This window comes from Scomber scombrus, chromosome 8, assembly GCF_963691925.1.
Source record: "Scomber scombrus chromosome 8, fScoSco1.1, whole genome shotgun sequence".
Classification (NCBI taxonomy): domain Eukaryota; kingdom Metazoa; phylum Chordata; class Actinopteri; order Scombriformes; family Scombridae; genus Scomber; species Scomber scombrus.
Genome location: NC_084977.1, coordinates 13,963,546 through 13,982,261, shown reverse-complemented (window position 1 = coordinate 13,982,261; position 18,716 = coordinate 13,963,546). Strand labels below are relative to the sequence as shown.

The 18,716-nt window shown below is 40.0% G+C and overlaps 1 protein-coding gene across 4 annotated transcripts; it reads right to left on the bottom strand.

Moving 5' to 3' along the window:
* Positions 1-86: 86 nt before the first annotated feature.
* Positions 87-18,265, bottom strand: shc2 (SHC (Src homology 2 domain containing) transforming protein 2). Of its 4 annotated transcripts, none has more exons than XM_062424340.1 (14): positions 18,080-18,265; positions 15,048-15,850; positions 10,967-11,037; positions 8,010-8,070; positions 7,564-7,683; positions 7,052-7,105; positions 6,809-6,860; positions 6,389-6,515; positions 5,412-5,591; positions 4,661-4,761; positions 3,413-3,586; positions 2,476-2,831; positions 2,195-2,346; positions 87-1,890 (listed from the first exon to the last, which is right to left on the bottom strand). In XM_062424340.1, the coding sequence occupies exons 2-13, from the start codon at positions 15,810-15,812 to the stop codon at positions 2,218-2,220; spliced, it is 2,190 nt and encodes a 729-aa protein (XP_062280324.1). In that variant the 5' UTR covers positions 15,813-15,850; positions 18,080-18,265; the 3' UTR covers positions 87-1,890; positions 2,195-2,217. The 4 variants fall into 4 exon arrangements, with proteins under 4 accessions (XP_062280324.1, XP_062280326.1, XP_062280325.1 ...); XM_062424342.1 differs by having other exon boundaries at positions 15,048-15,308; positions 18,080-18,263; XM_062424341.1 differs by having other exon boundaries at positions 4,661-4,751; positions 5,411-5,591; positions 15,048-18,265.
* Positions 18,266-18,716: the final 451 nt, after the last annotated feature.

Here is an 18,716-nt window from a genome sequence, read left to right as displayed (position 1 = left end):
AGTGCATGGAACATAGTACAGCTGGGCTTACGGCTGAGCTGCACATACAAAGACTCTTTAAATAGATAAAATACTCCATTAATTGTACCAACATTTCAGTTCATTTTTATTGAGAAAAAGCATTTAATGTTGATCAAAGAAGACAAGATTCAAGAAATTCCTGAGAAAGCAAAAAGGGGAGATCTGAAAAAGGTATTCATTGTTTGTCCCTCACCTCATCTCTCTGTGCATTTGTGAGGCTGCAAGAAGAAGAAGAACAGCAGAGGGCCTGATTAAAGATATGTTGCCAAGATTTAAAAGCATTAGACTGGATAATATCAGATGGCAAACTTACAGTTCAATCAACCAAGGAGCAGAAACAAGACAAGATAATTGACATGTAAAGACAGTAACACGGGATAGGACAATCAATAAAGTGATGTATTTCCCTGAGCCGGGACAAATAAAGGATTTAATTTGCTGTCCAAATCCCTGGTTTTTCAAATCAATCACTGCAGAGGAGTGCTCTTTGGAGTGAGGGGACTAAACACACATACAGACAATGACAATCACGACATGACAGTGTTAAACATTCACTGCAAAACAAGAGCAGCTTACATTACTGTTCACAAGTATAAGAGCTTAATCATCCTGATGTTTGTTTGTTCATTCATTCATTGGCATTGCAAGAAAAACTCTTCTTTTGCAATAGGAGCATACATAAATGCACATTATACACTCTGACACAATTGCCTGTCTCTGTAGTTATTAAGGCACTGAAGTTGGATGGGATGGGGGAAATACAGGCATGGATATACTGAGTTTGTATGCAGAGTTTTTGTTTTTAACCCATGATGTAGTATTCATTTGAGTATTCATCTGAATATTGTTCACAGGTTTATACAACACATACAGTAAGTCACTCCGTACAATCACAACACAAAGGACTGATAGTTTTTGGTAAATGTGATGAAAATTCCCACTTTCAAGACAATGGTCTGTGTGTCCATGTGGCTGTCTAGATATAATATGACTGCATTGTAGAGAATGGGACAAGTCATACCTAACAAGTAGTGTAATAATAGGTTTATGTTTTCAACACAACTTTATAAAGCATCCGTAACAAAAAGTGGGATTTTGGTGCTTTGGTTATCATGGAGAAATAAAAATAGTGGATTTTGTAGTTTAGGTTGAATCGTATAAATCCAGCACTGAATCATGCTTAGTGTGTATCCATTGTGCCATCTCAGTGTCAGGTACTGCAGACCTGTGAACATGAAACAGTCTTTACATCCCAGTGAAACATACATTTCTTCAGTTGTCACAGTAATGTCACTTCTTGCATTTCTACTGATATAAACCACTGAATATGGAACCTGACAGCTGCTATGTGTTATACTGTATACCAGATAATCAGTGACAGTTTTGTTCTGGCGATGTGCATTTATATGTTCAGTGGACGACAGTGGAGCAGGTTCACCGCTCTGTGACTGACTGGTAAAGCAAGCCTTGGTAGACTGGAAGCACATTACATTACGGCATTGTAGGACATTTTGTCGCTGTGCATCAAATCTCTGAGCGATTTACTGAAGTCGGGTCCTCTCCAAACAGTCCTCTCTTTAATTTCTGATATTTTTGGTGGACAATTTTCCAGCTCTGGGATGAGTCAAACTGGATTCTGGTTGATTTGTTAGCTTTAGAGCAGCATGCTGTGTTTATGACAGTTTGGTTGATCTTGCTAGCCAAAAGGCAGCAAAGTACAAGAAGATGTCTCACTCTCCTTGTTAGACTTGTCAATGGAAAGAAAATATCAGTGATATCCTTTGTTGCAGACAGTATCCATCCAGGAGAAATGATTTCCAAATACAGTTTTTTTTTCTGTGGTTTCCATGGGTAATGAATAATTCAACACTGGAATATGGGAGACAAAGAAGGATGACATTGTTTTAGGCACAGACTAAAAGTCAAAAAAGCTATTGTGCTGGCTTGCAGATACAACTGTCAAATGTCGGACACTAGATAATATGTTTCTGTATTATAGCATGCAGGAAGGTATTGCTCAGGTGAACAACACCCAAGATTTATTGAAAACATTTTATTGAGAATCTTTATGAATATATATATATATATATATATTTGTTTTTACTCTCCAATTCCCAAAGTCTTAATCATCAGAAATTATTTTCACAATTCTTCACATACACAATATGCTTACCATCCCATGCAGGGCCAGAGGGCTCATTGTTTTCTCCTCACCAACTGTTTAAGATGGAGCTCACTCTCTGCTGCAACAATAGGCAGCTCATTCTTCAGGTGATATGAGATTAGGTGGCTAATGCTCTCAAATAACATGTCTTTGGTCCGGACCTTTATAGAGGAGAGCCAAGAGATGGAGAGTAAGTGATTGTGTTTGCCATAAAGTACTGAATGACAGTAGTATTTGATGGGTCGTGAATATATTTTTGGGAAACTGTTGTGGCTTGCTGCCAGACTCACCACTCCCTCAGGGTCCACTAGCAGTAGGTGTTTGGGCAGGCCACAGTGCATGCCAGTTAGCACATACTGTCCTGGGTTGGTCGTGCTCTCCCGGACGAGAAAATCTCCATCTCGGACCAGGAGTTTCTCTGCATCTCGTCGGCTCATGCGGCTGTGGTACCAGGTCTCCCTGCGGAGCTGCTCCTCATTTGGGGCCACAGGGGCTCGACGGCGTGGAGGGCTGGGCCACTGGTCTTCTAGGACCTGCACACCTCCACCTCCAGCCTGAGCCCTGCAACCTCCAGCAGCAGTGGATATACCAGAACCAACAGCTACGCTACTGGCCTCGTGGAGCTTCAAGGCATCCTCAAAGGGCCCTGTTGGGAAACATGAAGCAGTCAGTGAGTAAAAAATATAAAAGTCTAAAGCAGAGCGTCAAACAGTAAAGGTCAGTGATTATTACATGGGGAACTATAAGCTACAAAAAACAGTTCTGCAAAATGTAATCAGAATAAATATAGTAGTTTCATGTAAAAGTACATTAATCTTATCACACCATCATAATCAGTATGTTATATTGCAATGCAAAGGAGCATCCCTGACCCTATAGATTCCCATATCTACCAAAAGTTATTAGTGAAACAAACTCATATACAGCAGCAAATGAATGTTTTTTTGTATAAACTTGGACCTAACTGGTCATGAGGTAAAAATTAGTATGCTGTATGCAGTTATCAGGTGACATGTCGCATACTTTCTAGTATTGAGGTCAGATATTCAAACACAGAGGTCCTTGCTGCTATTTCAATCATTTGGACCTTAGACACTTGATTAAAAAGGAAAACCCTATTTCACCAATTAAAAATGAGTACACTACAGTATTTTTCAAATAAAAAACACAAGTTAATCCTCACTTTATCCTTGATCAGATTATGTCATGCCAAATATCAGGACTTACTCATGTCAAACAGGTCTTTCTTGGGACTGTCGGGTGGCCTGGACCCTCTGTATCCATCGGGCCCCTGTGCCAGTGAATCCAGGTTTTCCAAACTCTGGGTGTTGACATACTGGTGCTCCTCATAGTCTCTTGGTGGCTGGCCATCAGCACACAGGTAACCATCTGATGTCACACCTGAAAAGACAGTTGCTCTAAATACACAACTGACCTCTCGCTGTTGGTGTAGTGTGTTTATCTGATACATTTTGGATGTACCTTATTTTGTGGCCCCTCTAGTGGTGAAAAACCCATTTTAAAGTACTGAGTCTTGTCAGCTGTAGTGCTACAGTATATAGTATACAGCTATAGTATGTATTCAAATTATTTCCACAAATAAGCTACAATAATGAAGCCAGTTTCAGAATAAACTAAACTGGAGGTGTCTGGTAAATATCATAATTAAAGCCAAATAATCTTCTCACAAATCTAAAATGCTAACTGCTGGCAATTATGGGAAATTTCCCCAAATCAAAACTATGTTTTCGACACCCTTAACTCTGATCCTTAATCATTTGTCTTACTTTAATTAGATCATCATTGGGCTGTAGATACACTTTTGCAAAATGAAACGTATACAGTATGTGTTAAAACTATATTAATGCATCAGTTTTTTTCATTTTTTAATAATTTTTTTTGAAAATTCAATGTTTAAAATCAACAGTAAAAGGTCATACAAATAACTTCTTCAGGAAAACATACAAAACTTTCATAGTTTTGAATAACTTGGTTGTGTTAATGCTAGAAAAATAAATTAAAGGATTGAATGATAGAGGATTACTTCATGAATTCAGAAATGTGTGGAAACAAATAGGCTGCAGATGCAATCCAGAAAACTTTGAGGACAATCCAACCTTCATTCTACTGAAGCCTTATATGACAATATCTACCACAAGTCATAGAAGGATCCTTAGAAGTGTCCAAACACTGAGCTTCTGTCTGTGCTAGAGTGAAAATAACAGCTAGGCAAAAAAGGGCACTGATGACTAAACTCATACAACAATAGGTCAGAAAAGTCTCAAACATTTTGAGAAAGAGAGAGAGCAGCACACATACACACTCCTCAAGTCCAATTAAAAACCTTCAATTTATTCTCTTTAAAGCCCATTGCTTTATCAAAAGTGAGAAATCTGCTCTCTTATGCATTGGTGTGAAATATTACATTTAATTTTTCTAGATGTTATACCTGCCTGCTGCCACATGGTGTCTCACCTGAGCTGTTTGTCTCTGTGTCCCAGTGAAGTTCATAGCAGAGCTGACCAGGAGGGTAAGATGACTGCTCCCTTCTAGCCGGTGAGCCCATCTGCAAAACCAAATGTACACCAGAAGAACAAGGCCTAAATAAATGTCTGTCTCTACCTGAATGAACGACTCTCATCTCTTTCCCACACATAATGTAGTTTTGAGGCACTTTATTTTGAAACATTAGCTACAGCATGTCACCATATTTTGAACAAGATGCAGAGAGAGAGAGAGAGAGAGAGAGAGAGAGAGAGAGAGAGAGAGAGAGAGAGAGAGAGAGATGATTTCTCTGACGCAGTAGGTAACAGAAGAGCCAAGACTCTTTATGTAATCATATCTGTCTTTGGCAATTATGGTGCAGGCACATCAGGAGGCCAGTTATGGAGTATGTTTTCATGCTCCTTCAGTTTAATTCTACATCAATAATACTGGGAAGGAGCAGCAAAACATCAATCACCAGTTTTATAAAGGAGGTACGCTTGAATCTGGGTGTCATTCTGTGCTAAACAAGTATTCACACACCACTTGATAATGACCAGATGAAGCCTTAACTGTGTCTGTATTAAAGTTTGAAGTTGAAGTTGGGAATTACTTATGATTTGTGTGTATGTATTACGAAGTGGAGGCAATACTACGTTTAAGAGGAAAAACTGACTCCAGCAACATTGTAGATACAATCTTAACTTCATGTTGTTTCTAAAATCATGCCTGAAGATTCACCTGTGCTGCCATCTTGCTCTGTGGCTGAGTGTGGATGTGACCGAGGAGGGCTCCACTGGGTCTGAGCCGCGAGTCCACCACTCCCCCAACAGGAGGCTCCTTCCCTGGGATGCTGTTGTAGTAATCATGCTCAGAGAAGTCATCATCCTCACCCCACATGGGCTCCTCTGTCCTAACAGACCTGAAGTCCACAAAACCAGAATGTTAAGATCCAAGGAGGAAAGTAAAAAGGCACAACTTTTATAATCTAAACAGCAATTATATTTATAGATATTATCTATATGTGATATTAATAGTAATAATAATGATAGGACAAAAAGATATGGGCTCTCAAATGGATTAGGTCTTATCAGATGACATCTCCACATCCGAAAGTGATCTATATAAATCTGCTCGAGGTTTATATAGATCACCAGAGCTGCTTCTGCTGGCAGCAGGAGGATGTTAATTTGAAACCAGAACAGAAAGACAGTCTGGAGTTCCTCCTGTATCTGCAGTGACTGAAACACCTAAGGGTTGGCAATAGGATGAGAATATCTGTGAGGATCAATATTATTAAATGGATTTTGAGGTAATACAAGACCAAATGATCACATCTGCTTGTAATGAATAACAAAGAAATCAGAGAATTGTACTATGGATCAGGTTTTTGTGGTGGAAAATGTGACAAAGCACTTTTATGTTCGATGTCTTGACTGTACATCTATCTAATCTATCTAAACGATCTATCTGATCTAATATAAGCGATTCATCTGAATTAATAAGTGTCTCTGAAGTGGGTTCTCACTTCTTATAGTGTCAACAACTGTTTGCAGGTGTACAACTGTGATGCTTTAATTTACATTAATGCTGTATTATTAGTATTTATACTTGTTAAACCCATATAGTGGTCTATCTGATTTGGTTGTAGTAACATTTTTGTGATCTGTCCTCTATTATCACAGATGTCATCTTTTTTTTGACAGGGCTCCATGTTACCTCTCCATAGACGCCATGGTTTTAGGAGGACTGTGAAGGTACTGTTTGAACTGCAGCTCGAAAGCCTGGCCAATGGTACTGATGACACCCTGGGCTAAACCATCTGAGCACTCAAGGATGTGGCATGCTGAGAGAGACAAAAAAAAGTTAGTGGAATAAAAGTTTTTTTCAAGCTTTTAGGACAAAGCTCCAGGCCTTCTATTAAAACATGTTCTTTTCAAAACACTTAATGTTGTTTTTTTTTAATGGGGGTGAAAATGTTTAAAGCAAGAACTGAAAGGGGATTTAAATGGTGAAACTATTATTGCAGTTATGATGCAGCACTGCCTGTGAAATCCATTTTTAAGACACAATAAGCTGTTGTATGTGTTTGGTTATGAAACAAGCGGTGATCTTTAAAAGAAGCTTTTCAGGACATACCTCTCTGATTCACCGGGTCTTTGGCCACGTATGCAACATAATCAGGCGTGTCCTGCAACATTCAGGAGAAAAATTCAATTAGATCAAATAAACTAGGCATCTATATAACTAAATTAAAGCTCTTATTGATTCTTCAGTCATATTATAAGCCAGTCAAATGCAATCCATTCAGATATACGTAGGCAGCAAAGATGCCCATTCCAACAATATGAAGGAGGGCAAGGAGTAATACACTTCACTCACTGTGTCTCCCCCTGAGGCAAATGAGATGGACTGCATGGGATGTTGCGCTATCACCTGTAAGACACAAGTGGATAAAACAGAGGTGGAGGTTTTCCAATATTCTCTCTTTCCATATATGTTGTCATATACAACATATATAGGCAAGACAACAATGGGTCAAGTGCCGCAATGAAATATAGATTAGAGTTTGACTAATCCAAATTTTGAACCAATTACATCTAAAATGTAATCATTTTCATACCTACAATTAAAATGATTCAGTAATTTTACATTACACATTAGAGAGAGCAGAAATGTCCTGAACATCATGAGGCATTGACATTCTTCAGTAAAACAAAGACTTATAAATTAATTAAATTAATTAACTCATGACAAACCATGCCTATTTATTGAAGAAAGTATTGGATACAGTTTTCACAAATATCAGATTATTAATTTAGTTGTAGTCACTGGATGTGTTGACAGTGGACAGTGACATTTGGCTACTGGAAGCTTCAACTTTAGCATCATACCTGTCGTGTAGTAGGGATGAGCAGACAGAGGCCGTCTGTGGAAATATGGACTGCAATGCTCATGCCTGCGAAGCGCAGGTTACTCTTCCCCATGACGGACTGGAGAGCTTTGTTCTGCGCCTACATGACAAAGATGCAGTCAAAATTCTGAACTACACTCCCAAAATTAAACTGCAGTTGTACTCAGGAAATGTCACATATACTGTATTTATCATGAGAGAACCTGCTTAAACCTGCTTAGAGTAACATATACTTTGTTTTATTGAATCAAAAACATTCACAAAGCATAATACAATAAGTTATCTGTACCATACTGACTCTCATACACAGTCTTAAGTTTCTTACAATCATTGCTCTGCCCTGTCATAAATTCTATAAAGATTACTAGTAAATATCATTACGAAACAATGAAACATGCACAGTAGGATTGTAAGTTTACTAGTGACCTTCTTCCTCCAAGCCCCCTTTCCACCTGGCACAGCTTCACAGAGCCTGTTGATAGCTTCCCTAATTACAGGAATGAAAAAAGGTCAGAGGTCAAACCATAGTGGGAACATAATGATCAACATTCAACTAGGACACATTTATGATCTAAAACTCATGTGGATTAATGTTGGCTGTGTACCCTAAATATCAACAACCCAGCAACAAAAATAAGTATTGTAAGTATAACAGATTGTGTTCAGGGCTACACAATACTGCTGCATCAGAATAACGGAAAAGCCTAAGGTTAAACATGAACAGAGGCTTTGTGTGCCTTCCCTTAGGCTAAGGTTATAGGTCACAGATTAAAGGTCAAAAAAGGTTTCTAGCTTCTCTGTTCACAAATACTAAACTAGCCCTTGTTACTACTGATGTTAAAAGGCCATACAAAAAAACAACAGTTATCATCAATGATTGTTTATGAAGCTTCAGTTTTACCTCCCTTTTGAATTAGAGAAGAGGAAACAATAAGGTATCTAGAGTTTGTGCAATTCCACGTGTTTTTATGCTTCTTCAGGGCATCTATTCTCAGAGCAATTTTCTCTGCAGACATGATACAGCTTTTTCTGAAAACTCTCAAGAATGGCAGCCTAATGGGCGTTTAAGGCATCTGTCCCCTTTGTGTCTGATGGCAGGAGTAAGACATGATGTGAATTTGAGGCTGGAGTTCATGCTCTGCCAGGGGACGGTGGGGACAGCAGTCGAGAACCCAGTTGCCCCTATCAAGTGACTCGTAAATATTTAAAAAGCAGCGTCCAGGGCCCCATCTCGAGTAAAGGTCTTCTCAGGGATTTTTGAAAAACACCACAATAGTTGGAATGACTCATGGTGATACAAGGGCAGAGGGAGGAGGAGAGAGATGGGCTGTTGTTTTTGTTTGCAATTCCTACAATAAAATGCTGTGACTCATTATCTCTAGTGTTGCTGTTTCACACTGTGACACAGAGAGCACTGTTGTTGGGATGTAACTTCTTAAAATCCAGGAGATAAAGTACATTTTTGAAATTCTGACAACTACTGAATGGTTTGTTGTAGTTTTCCAGGAGAAAATTACCTTTTCAACAGGTCTCTAAGCTAACAAAAACCAAAACACATCAGGACAGTTATATGCTGATTGTGAATTGCATCCAGGCTGTGTTTACCACAATTCACACATTCAAATATCCTGTGAAGTTTGTTAGATTGATTGATCGATCATTGATCTTTGGCCTTGTTGGACAGATGGGCAGTGCCCTTTTCCCCAGGGAGTCAGGACACATATCGTTAGCACAAAATTACAAAAATTGGACATCTTTTTAAAAAAATAAAAAAGGCCACACTGAATTTGAGTGAGGACAAGTATAAAACAGTGCAAAAACAAGACCTGTTTATCATCATCAAAACAATCGTAACTGCAGCTGAACCTGATGCAGGCAGTGTTGCCAACTTGGCGACTTTCTCGCTAAATCTGGCGACTTTCCAAACCGTCTTAGCGACTTTTTTTCTCAAAAGCGACTAGCGACAAATCTAGCGACTTTTTCTGGTGTTATTGGAGAGTTTTCTGGTGTTTTAGAGACTGAAGTGAAAGGACGTATAGCTCTGCAGTTACTGTCCTCAACCAGCTGCGGGTGCTGCCGTCAGCCCCTCCCCCGTCCCAAAGCACGCACAGGCAGTCAGGTTCACAGTAGCCTCTCGCAGCAGACCCAGCTGCAGTCAGAGCAGAGAGGAGACCCACACCACTCCGCACCCAGACTGCAAATAAATTGCGCAATTCCACCCTGCATAACAGTCTTTTGATTAAATGTAATACTCTGACATTTAACAATATAGAACAAAATTGATTTAAATTTAAAAAAACAAACCAATACTCAACATAAGAATATAAATTTGTAGTTCTAAACATATTTAGGTTTTTTTTATGTTATTCCTCTCTCCTACAGCGTCCATTATAATTACGCGCAAATCGAAAATTATGCAAATTCGGTGATGACGTCATTTAGCGCCTTCTAGCGACTTTTAGGACAGCCAATAGCTACTTTCCTTACTGAGGAGTTGGCAACACTGGATGCAGGGTTAGGCTGTGCTACAGTCAGTATGGAGTCTCCATTTGCTAATGTTTTGTGTTACAGTTTTGTTTTGACCCCCCCCCCCCCCCTTCAAGAAGTTACAGCCGCAGACATTATCCAAAAGGGTGCGTTCATGGGGACCACTGCAGCTTTCCATAGTCATTAGCGAACATCATCAATAATACATCTCTCTCTCTATCACTCCATCCCTGCTGCCTCCTCCCCCCCTGCACTTAAGCCTTGGTGGGCTCCGATTACTGCCGATCGATTGTGGAGGAGAGAGAGAGAGAGAGAGGAGGGTGAGAGACAGACAGGGAGCAGGGGAGTGCATGTCTCCCATGCTTTTATAACAATAACATCACGTGGAAGGCATAAAAAACACAATGACACAGATATATACTAAAGACCTTGGCCACAATACATTTTATACATAAGCAAATCATGACCCGTCATGCCACTGAACACATACAGTAGTTTTGTTTGTCTCTCTATTGCCGCACCACAGCACCATCTGTGACTTTAGTTTTGATTTCATTTTTAATACTTGAATTGGCATTACATTTCCAGAGGAACTGATTGAGCAGGTTTTAGTGAAATGACTAGAAAATACTATATTTACAAATTTGTGTTGCTATTACTTAAAAAAACAGGAAAGTTTTATAATTTCCCCAAATGTTAGTTGCAGGTGTGACTCTATTTTTAAAGCTTGGTGCAGCAAAAGTAACATATTTAGAGATCACGCCTCACACCACATTGACTTCCTGATAATGTGAATATGAAGCCCAGAACTGACATACAACTGAAAGCAATTTGAAATCTTGGATCGAATTTTTCTGACTCACTCCCGCTATCAAGCCAGTTGGTTAACAGCTTACCTCGTCACCTGGGTCCGTGTGTTGAAGTCCAGGGAACGCATTGACTTCAGTACTTCAATGCAGCCCATGTACTACAAAGACAGACACACAAAATAGAACAATTAAAAAAATATATGTTTTCAAATATAGCAGAAGACAGGTGAACTTGTCATGTATTAAAAAATTATAGATTCACCATCTCAAATATGAACTATCTTCAAACACAAATGCTGCAAATTATTAAAAAAAGAAAACATTTGAGTAAAGGACCAATATGTGGGACCTAGTGGAATCAGCCTCAAGTGGCCATTCAAGGAACTGCACATTTGGGCACTTCTGCCGCCCTGTAGGTAACCGCTTGATTGCAACCAACTGAATACCCCTTCCCTCTCAGTCACCTTTCAAGCATGTATGAGAACCTGCGGTGGCCGTGAAACTCGAGAAAAAAAAGGCCCTCTCTAGAACTAGTGTTTGGTTTGTCCATTCTGGGCTACTGTACGAACATAGTGGTGCAACATGGTGGGCTCTGTGGAAGGGGACCTGCTCCCTTTGTAGATATAAAGGGCTCATTCTAAGGTAACAAAAACACGATTCTTATTTTCAGGTTTAGATTATACATTAATTAAAAGGTGCTTTTGAATGAATTAGACTATATTCAATTCCTGGAGAGTCAGTTCCGCTAGATGTCTAATGCATGTTTAAAAAGTATTGAAATTGTCTATTTTCACTATAAACATTTATAGAAAATACTGCATGTGCAGTAACAAGTTCCAAAAAGGACATTCTTGGAGGGTGTAATATGTTATCTTCTATTGGAAAAAATGACTATTTACAACAATGCATCACAGTCCAACTCAGATCCACATAGGGCATTTAAGTGTACTCCAGTGGCTAGCAGCCAGCTGAGCAGCTTTGTAATGGCTGTCAGGTTGGGGTGCTAATGGCACCTTGACTAGATTAGTAGCACTCAGAGCTCCGAATCATGGACAAACTGAAGCCTCCTAGGCCTCTGGGGGATGCTATGAGTGAGTGTGTTTGTGTATGCATGTGAGGATGTCCTGTACTTTGCAATATATTTGGAGTTTACATGATAAGATGTGGTGATGAATACAACCCATGACTTCACATTTCTGTAAATATCAACAGTAAACAAACACATAATGCCTTTACAGTAACATTAGGTATAACAAAACATCTATATAATGTACTGTACATCTGTCAAGAAACAACGAATGAAAACCTTCTATGTAACATTAATTGATGATGTGATTAATGATGTGCCCTACCTATGTAAGTAAACAACAGTGAATAAAAAGAATCACACCAATTCACTGAAATAAAGTGTAACAATTTCCTCACACTTTAACGGTGAGAAGCAATATGAGTACTCGTCTGTTGACGCTGATTATCATCTGTGGATCAGAATTTGTTTTTATTGAGTGTTTATATCTGCCACTTGATTGTTGCCCAGTGCTGCTTAAAAAGACATATTTAAAAAATATTGTGATATAAAACACTTCAGATATCTTCCAAACTCTTTATGAAAATAACTTGTTGCAGCTGTACATAATTCTTATTCTGTCCACCCAACAGTACTTTGGCTCAGTCAACGTCATATTCACTTTCATTTCCAGGTTTGTTACTGTGAGTTCAACCAATGGCAGACAGACCACACAGCGACCATACAAACAAACAGAGAGCGATAGAGAGCAGCCTTTGAGCCTAAGAGCTTAATGAGCTTTCTAACCAGATTTGGAGATGGGGGAAGTCTTCCATCAGGAAAACTGTCTCTCTCTTTTTTCTTTTCCTCTCTCTGCCAATGCCTCCATTGTCACACACTCATCTGCTGATGTAACGCATCCCGTCTTCTATCACTCTATCTGCACTCCTATCCTTTTGGCCATGTCTGTAGCGTGTTATTTTTTATTGCTACAGGGACTTTGACAGGCATTCTTCAGAAATTTAATAACACTGGCATCCACTTTTAAACTTCCTTACAATAGCTATGTACAACGGCTGTCAGCTCTGTAGATCATATCCTGAGTCCAGTTTATTATCTAATATCTTCTCTTTTTTTAACAGTTCAGTAGCTTACATATCCTATCTTTTGTGATTCATGTTGTGAGAGGTAAAGTGATACATTTTCTACATTGCTGAAAGTACCGTTTCTTCTAATTTCACACTTTTGTGCACTAGTCCCAGCATATGCTACAATGCTACAATACACTTAGCTAGTCATCCACTCCATATGGTGGAATAACTTTTTGGATACTGCATCAGTAGCAACAGAAAATTATGTGACAGGTTACAGATTTTATAATTTGTCAGGGAAATACTGTGCAGCAGATTGTACGGGAACAGTATAAAATTATAGCAGTCTGGTTTTAGTAAAGCTCTCTAAATGATAACTGCTTTGGCAGCTGCAGTGCTTTGTCTGATTGTTGCTGTAGTGTCCTGGCTATGTAAGATGGCAGATGCTGGCCAGACACAGAGCCTGACATGGCTGTGTGGGAAGAGAGAAAGTGTAAAGGAGGAAACCAAGTATCATATTTGTGTCTTTTCCAGCTGTTTTTTTGTGTTGGTTTGTCTGTATTTGAGTGAAAAGAGAGAGAAAGGCGCTGAAAACGAAATAGAGGGAGGGCTGTCCACTGTGGTGGCTATGCTGATTATAAATGGCACAGCGCAGGCTACGCAGCAGAAATCTACTGTCATTTTGACACTAATACATGCAGCAAGTACTCCTCGCTACATAGATTGACCACTGAATCGCACATATAGTACAGCTTCAGCTGCCATGAAACAGGTTTCAAGCACAAGCTCACACAGGTCATCTAAAATGATTGCCACCTGACAACAATAAAGCTGTTAAAAGCTTGGCAATTAAATTAAATATCAATCAAATATAAGAGGAGCACTTGTGATGCGCTGTAAGGAAAGTCTTGCATGGTGATGAGAGCTCATACGTACTCATCACTGATCCCAGATGGACCCCTCCCATACCAGTCCAACCATCCTCTTCCACATCACATGATGCTGACTGTGATTAAATGTAATTGAATATAGGAATGAATGGTGCCTGTATAATGCCATTAGAAAGCGTGCTTGGGCCTCAGACTGGGCTAATCAAGAGCCATGTCATTAGTTTGAGGAGGAGAAGAGGGGAGAAGAGCAGTCCAAGAGGGGTGGAGGTGAACAGGCAAGGGGGATCGCTAAGGGGAGATCATTGACATCGACGTCAAGCAGTCTGCTTGGTATGGTAACCCTTTGTAAACGCAAATCAGCAGTACACACCGGTAGATTTGTTTGTTTTTTTAATATACAAAATTATTTCAGTTATAATCACTGTCATCTTTCTGGTGGGGCAACCCAGCAACCCAGCATCCTTTCTGTAAGAGTTTGTGTAATATTTGTACAAATATTCTGCATTAAGATAATTTAATGGCAAGACCAGTTAGAAAATTAAGAGTCACTATGCTGAGGGATTGTAAATACATTTTTCTTGATAAAATCTTATTGACTTGTTCCACACATGAATGTAAACAATCCCGAACTCACACAAAGAACACCGCTCCAACAAGCTTACAGTGGGAGCTTAGAGTCAGATGTAGGTTACAAGCATTATAAATAGAGATGGTTCTTGCTTTAAGTATAGTATGATGCATATAACCTTTGGTAAACAATGCTGTAGAATAACAATCCATACTGTGGTCTGTACACATAATTTCATGGTTTATCTTTCTCCTGACGCCTGTGTGCTATCCTGACGCAGTCTCCCCAACCAGCCACGCCAAGCCATCTATCAGGATTAAATTATGTATTCCCCAGCCCTCGCCACATGAGCTGCATAACAAACTGCCTGGCACCATGGTGTCCTTTTGTTTCCCACCAAGATAGTGAAACCTTTAAATGGGTTCATTAATATGTGATTAGCTGTTTTTTCTGTAAGGAGGGAGTTGTTGTGAGCACCAGAAAAAAGAAAAATTGGTTGTGCATATTTTCAAAAGACATCCTGAATTAAGTGCATGTTTCGCTTCCTTTATATTGGAAATATATACAGTATGTATTCAAATAAGGTGGCCTGTAAAAGGGCCAACTGACTCACCCTGACGATATAAGAGGCCCCTGGTCCTGCAATCTTCTTGTCAGGGTGCAACCAGCCTTGGGAGGGTTTGTGGATAAAGCTGCCCTTCTGGTTGAAGTCCTCTCCTCCCAGCCACATGCCTTCCACCCTTGCCCTGCGGTTCATTCCTGATCTGGAACTGCTGGAACTGCCAAGGCTCGCCATTGCCTCCGTGGCCCCAAATCCATGCCCCCCTGGACTGGCAGAGTTTGCCACTGCTACTGCTCTCTGCCCACGAATGGCCTGTAAGGAACAGGGGGTGACACACACAGGGTCACAGGAGTTAAGCACCGCAGCTAGACTGGCTACTGGGCCACTGGCTGAGATCACACCACTGGGCATGTTTGATGATGAAGAGGAGGAGTGGGAAGCAGCTGCTGCTGCTGCTGCCTTGCCCGAGTCCTTGCTAGAGCTAGAGCTGGAGCTGGAGTTGGATGGGCTCCGGCTGAGCAGAGAGTTGGAAAACTTCCACTGGGGCATCTTAGGAATAAGCATGCAGAAGGTTGTGGTGGCATCCTGTTCTCCATCCAGACAAGGGGAGTCGGCCAGGGCTGTAGCCCCAGCAGAGGAGGAGGACCTGGCGCTGGGATCCAGAGGAGGCAGGGGAGGCAGAGGAAGGCTCGGGGTGGAGGAGGGGCCCACCGGTGTGGCCACAACTTTGCCACTCATGGCTAAGCTCTGCATCAGGTCGTCAGAGGAGGTCACAGACTCGTTGCGAAAGCGGCCATACTTTGGCTTAAGGAGCATGCCCGGAGAAGCCGCCTGAAGCAGGAGCAGGGGGATAACTGCCAGAGGATGAGGGGGGAAAGGGGAAAGGGGGAAGGGGGAGGGGGAGAGGTATAATGGAAGAGGGGGCAAAAACTGGAGAGAAAATCTTCTAGGCGGAGTCCTATATTCCTGTCAAAGTCAAGTGAATGCTGTCTGGTCCTCTCCCGTTCACACACACACACACACACACACACTGTCCCACTCTCATGCCGCTCTCTTCTCTATCTGAGCTGGCCTGCTTCCTTTCACTGCCTTAGGCAAGCTCGCTCGTACGCTCCCAGTATCTCTCTCTCTCTCTCTTTGGATGATGTCATTGGGTCTATCAGCCCTGCCCTGCCCAGCTGCTCTCAGGCTGTATTAGCTAAAACACATCTGCCTGAACCACCCTGCTCTCAGACACACACACACACACACACACACACACACACACACACACACACACACACACACACACACACACACACACACACACACACACACACACACACACACACACACACACACACATTTACACTGCAGCTATTTCTTCTTGTTAGATGATTAAGCAAATTGATAATATGTCAGTGCACATTATCTTTTGGCTAGATTAGGAATAATATTTCAAACTGCCCACACTGAACAATTCTGCCAATCTATAAATTGAGACAACAAAAAAGCAATGATATGAACGTTATAGAAATACAAATAATTTAATTCCTTAGAGAGAAGTCAACACTCTTCTCTCTCTTTTTAATCTACCTCTTTCTCAAGCTGATACATATTACATTTACAGACTAAATAATTTCTGTTCCTCTTTTTATGTCAGGAAAGACAGTAAAATTGAGTCATAATTATCTCTTTGGTTTTCTTGTGTAAAATGTAATAATTCACATCAAATCATATCAATAATGCAACATTATAATCCATGCCAATAAAGCTTATCTAAATTGAAAGCTATTTGCAAAATAAGCAAGCATTACTGACAAGGACTTGGTTGCCTAGTAATTGGTTCCCTCTATCAATATGTTTTATATCTTTCATCTATAAATGCATGTTGCTAATGTGTAATAAGCATCTTGCATAATCAGTCCAATTAAGGTAATGTTATTCATGTTTAGAAAACTGAACTAAAAATCAATACAAGAATATTTCTATTCTGGAGAAATAGAAACAGACTGATAGGACTGTACTGAAACCCAAAGTAGAAATATTATATTATATATTGTAGAACTGAAAATGAATATGAACAAATGCAGGCATGAGCTTCATCCAATTAGTTAAAGTGTATTTTGTGTGAGTCGATATATATGTGTGTGTGTGTGTGTGTGTGTTTGTGTGTGTGTGTATGTGTGTGTGTGTTTAATTCCATTTGCCCTGACAACTTCACAAAGGAAACAAAGCAGCCGCACTCATAAGGGACTACATGTCTGAAAACATCCACCCTATCCCATCTGCCTGAATTCTCCTCTCAGTTTCCCTCCCATCGGACTCCCCAGAGAGCAATCAGCCATCTCAGCACGATCCTTTTAGCTCCCCACTTCTTGCACCCTCTCTCATGCCTTTCCCACTTTCCCCTATGAATCATTTTCACTCTCGCTTCTAATCCACAACTACACAATTATATTCTCCCACCTCACACTCGCACAAGTAATGCACTGTATGCTACAGCCATTCACGATTCACACTATGAAACACAAAGTAGGTTAAGCAGGGATTTATACTGCAAATCTTTTCTTTTTCTTTTTTTTGTGGTGGTCAAATCATGCACCCAGGTGAGAGTGAATACAGTGTATTAAAAAAAGAAAGCTAATATATTTTATCGTGTCAGGAATGATCCACTATATTATTAAGTCAGTTGGGGCAACAAAGAAAAAAGAGTCCTCAATGGTTAAAAAACAAGCACCTGCAAATACAAACATATGAATAATGTCTGCACTGATTGTGAAATAAGCCAGTAGTCAGGGTCATCTGTTACGCAAAAAGAGTATGTAATCAACTGAATAAAACCACTCACACACACAAAGAAAAGCTCATTATGTTCTTGTCAAACAAGGTAAATTGCTTAAATTCAATCAAGCAAATCATTACGATTTGTTTACTCCCATAATCAGTTTGGACAATGGAGAGGAGCATCATGTTCTCCGTCCAACAAAATACGACTCCAAAAACAACTCAGTACACAAACTGTAATTCATACATGATACTGACCAAAATGTGTACAACTATCACAAATGCAACACACACAACAATGTTTGGAGGAAGCGTACCTATGTGTCAGGCTCTGAGGAAAGAGGGGATGAAAATAAGATCCAGCCTAGTGAACATCCAATGACTTTTTTAGAGATAAGCAATGTGTATGGTTCAATTATCGTAGTACAAAGCAGCTGTGGCTATTGGTTGAATAGGACAACTGGTTCATTTCACTTGTCAGGAGTCCCTGTTAGAACAAACCATACACATGGTAACACACACACACACATACACACACACACACACACACATCAGAAACCGTACGACACCACCACTGCCACCCCTACGCCTTCCAAACAGCCAATCACTTCTTGTTAGTTTGCTACAGAGTATAAAAAGTTACTGATAAACCAGATGTAATCGATACTTGCACCATCCTCAGTATGTTCTGTCCCTTTTTTCTGTCAAATGACAAATAACTGCACTGACAACATAATGCACACAAAAGTAAAATACACATGGGAAATTTATTAAAACCAAATTGATTAAAAGTGTTTTTCAAATTGATGTAATAACAATAATTACAAAGATTGTACTAGGCTTGATTGAACAACATGCATTAGTTAATTGCGTATGATGTTGAACTGCAGTTTCAATCACTCAACTATAATGTGTTTCTCTGTGTGTAAAGAGTTAATATATTTACCTCCTCAC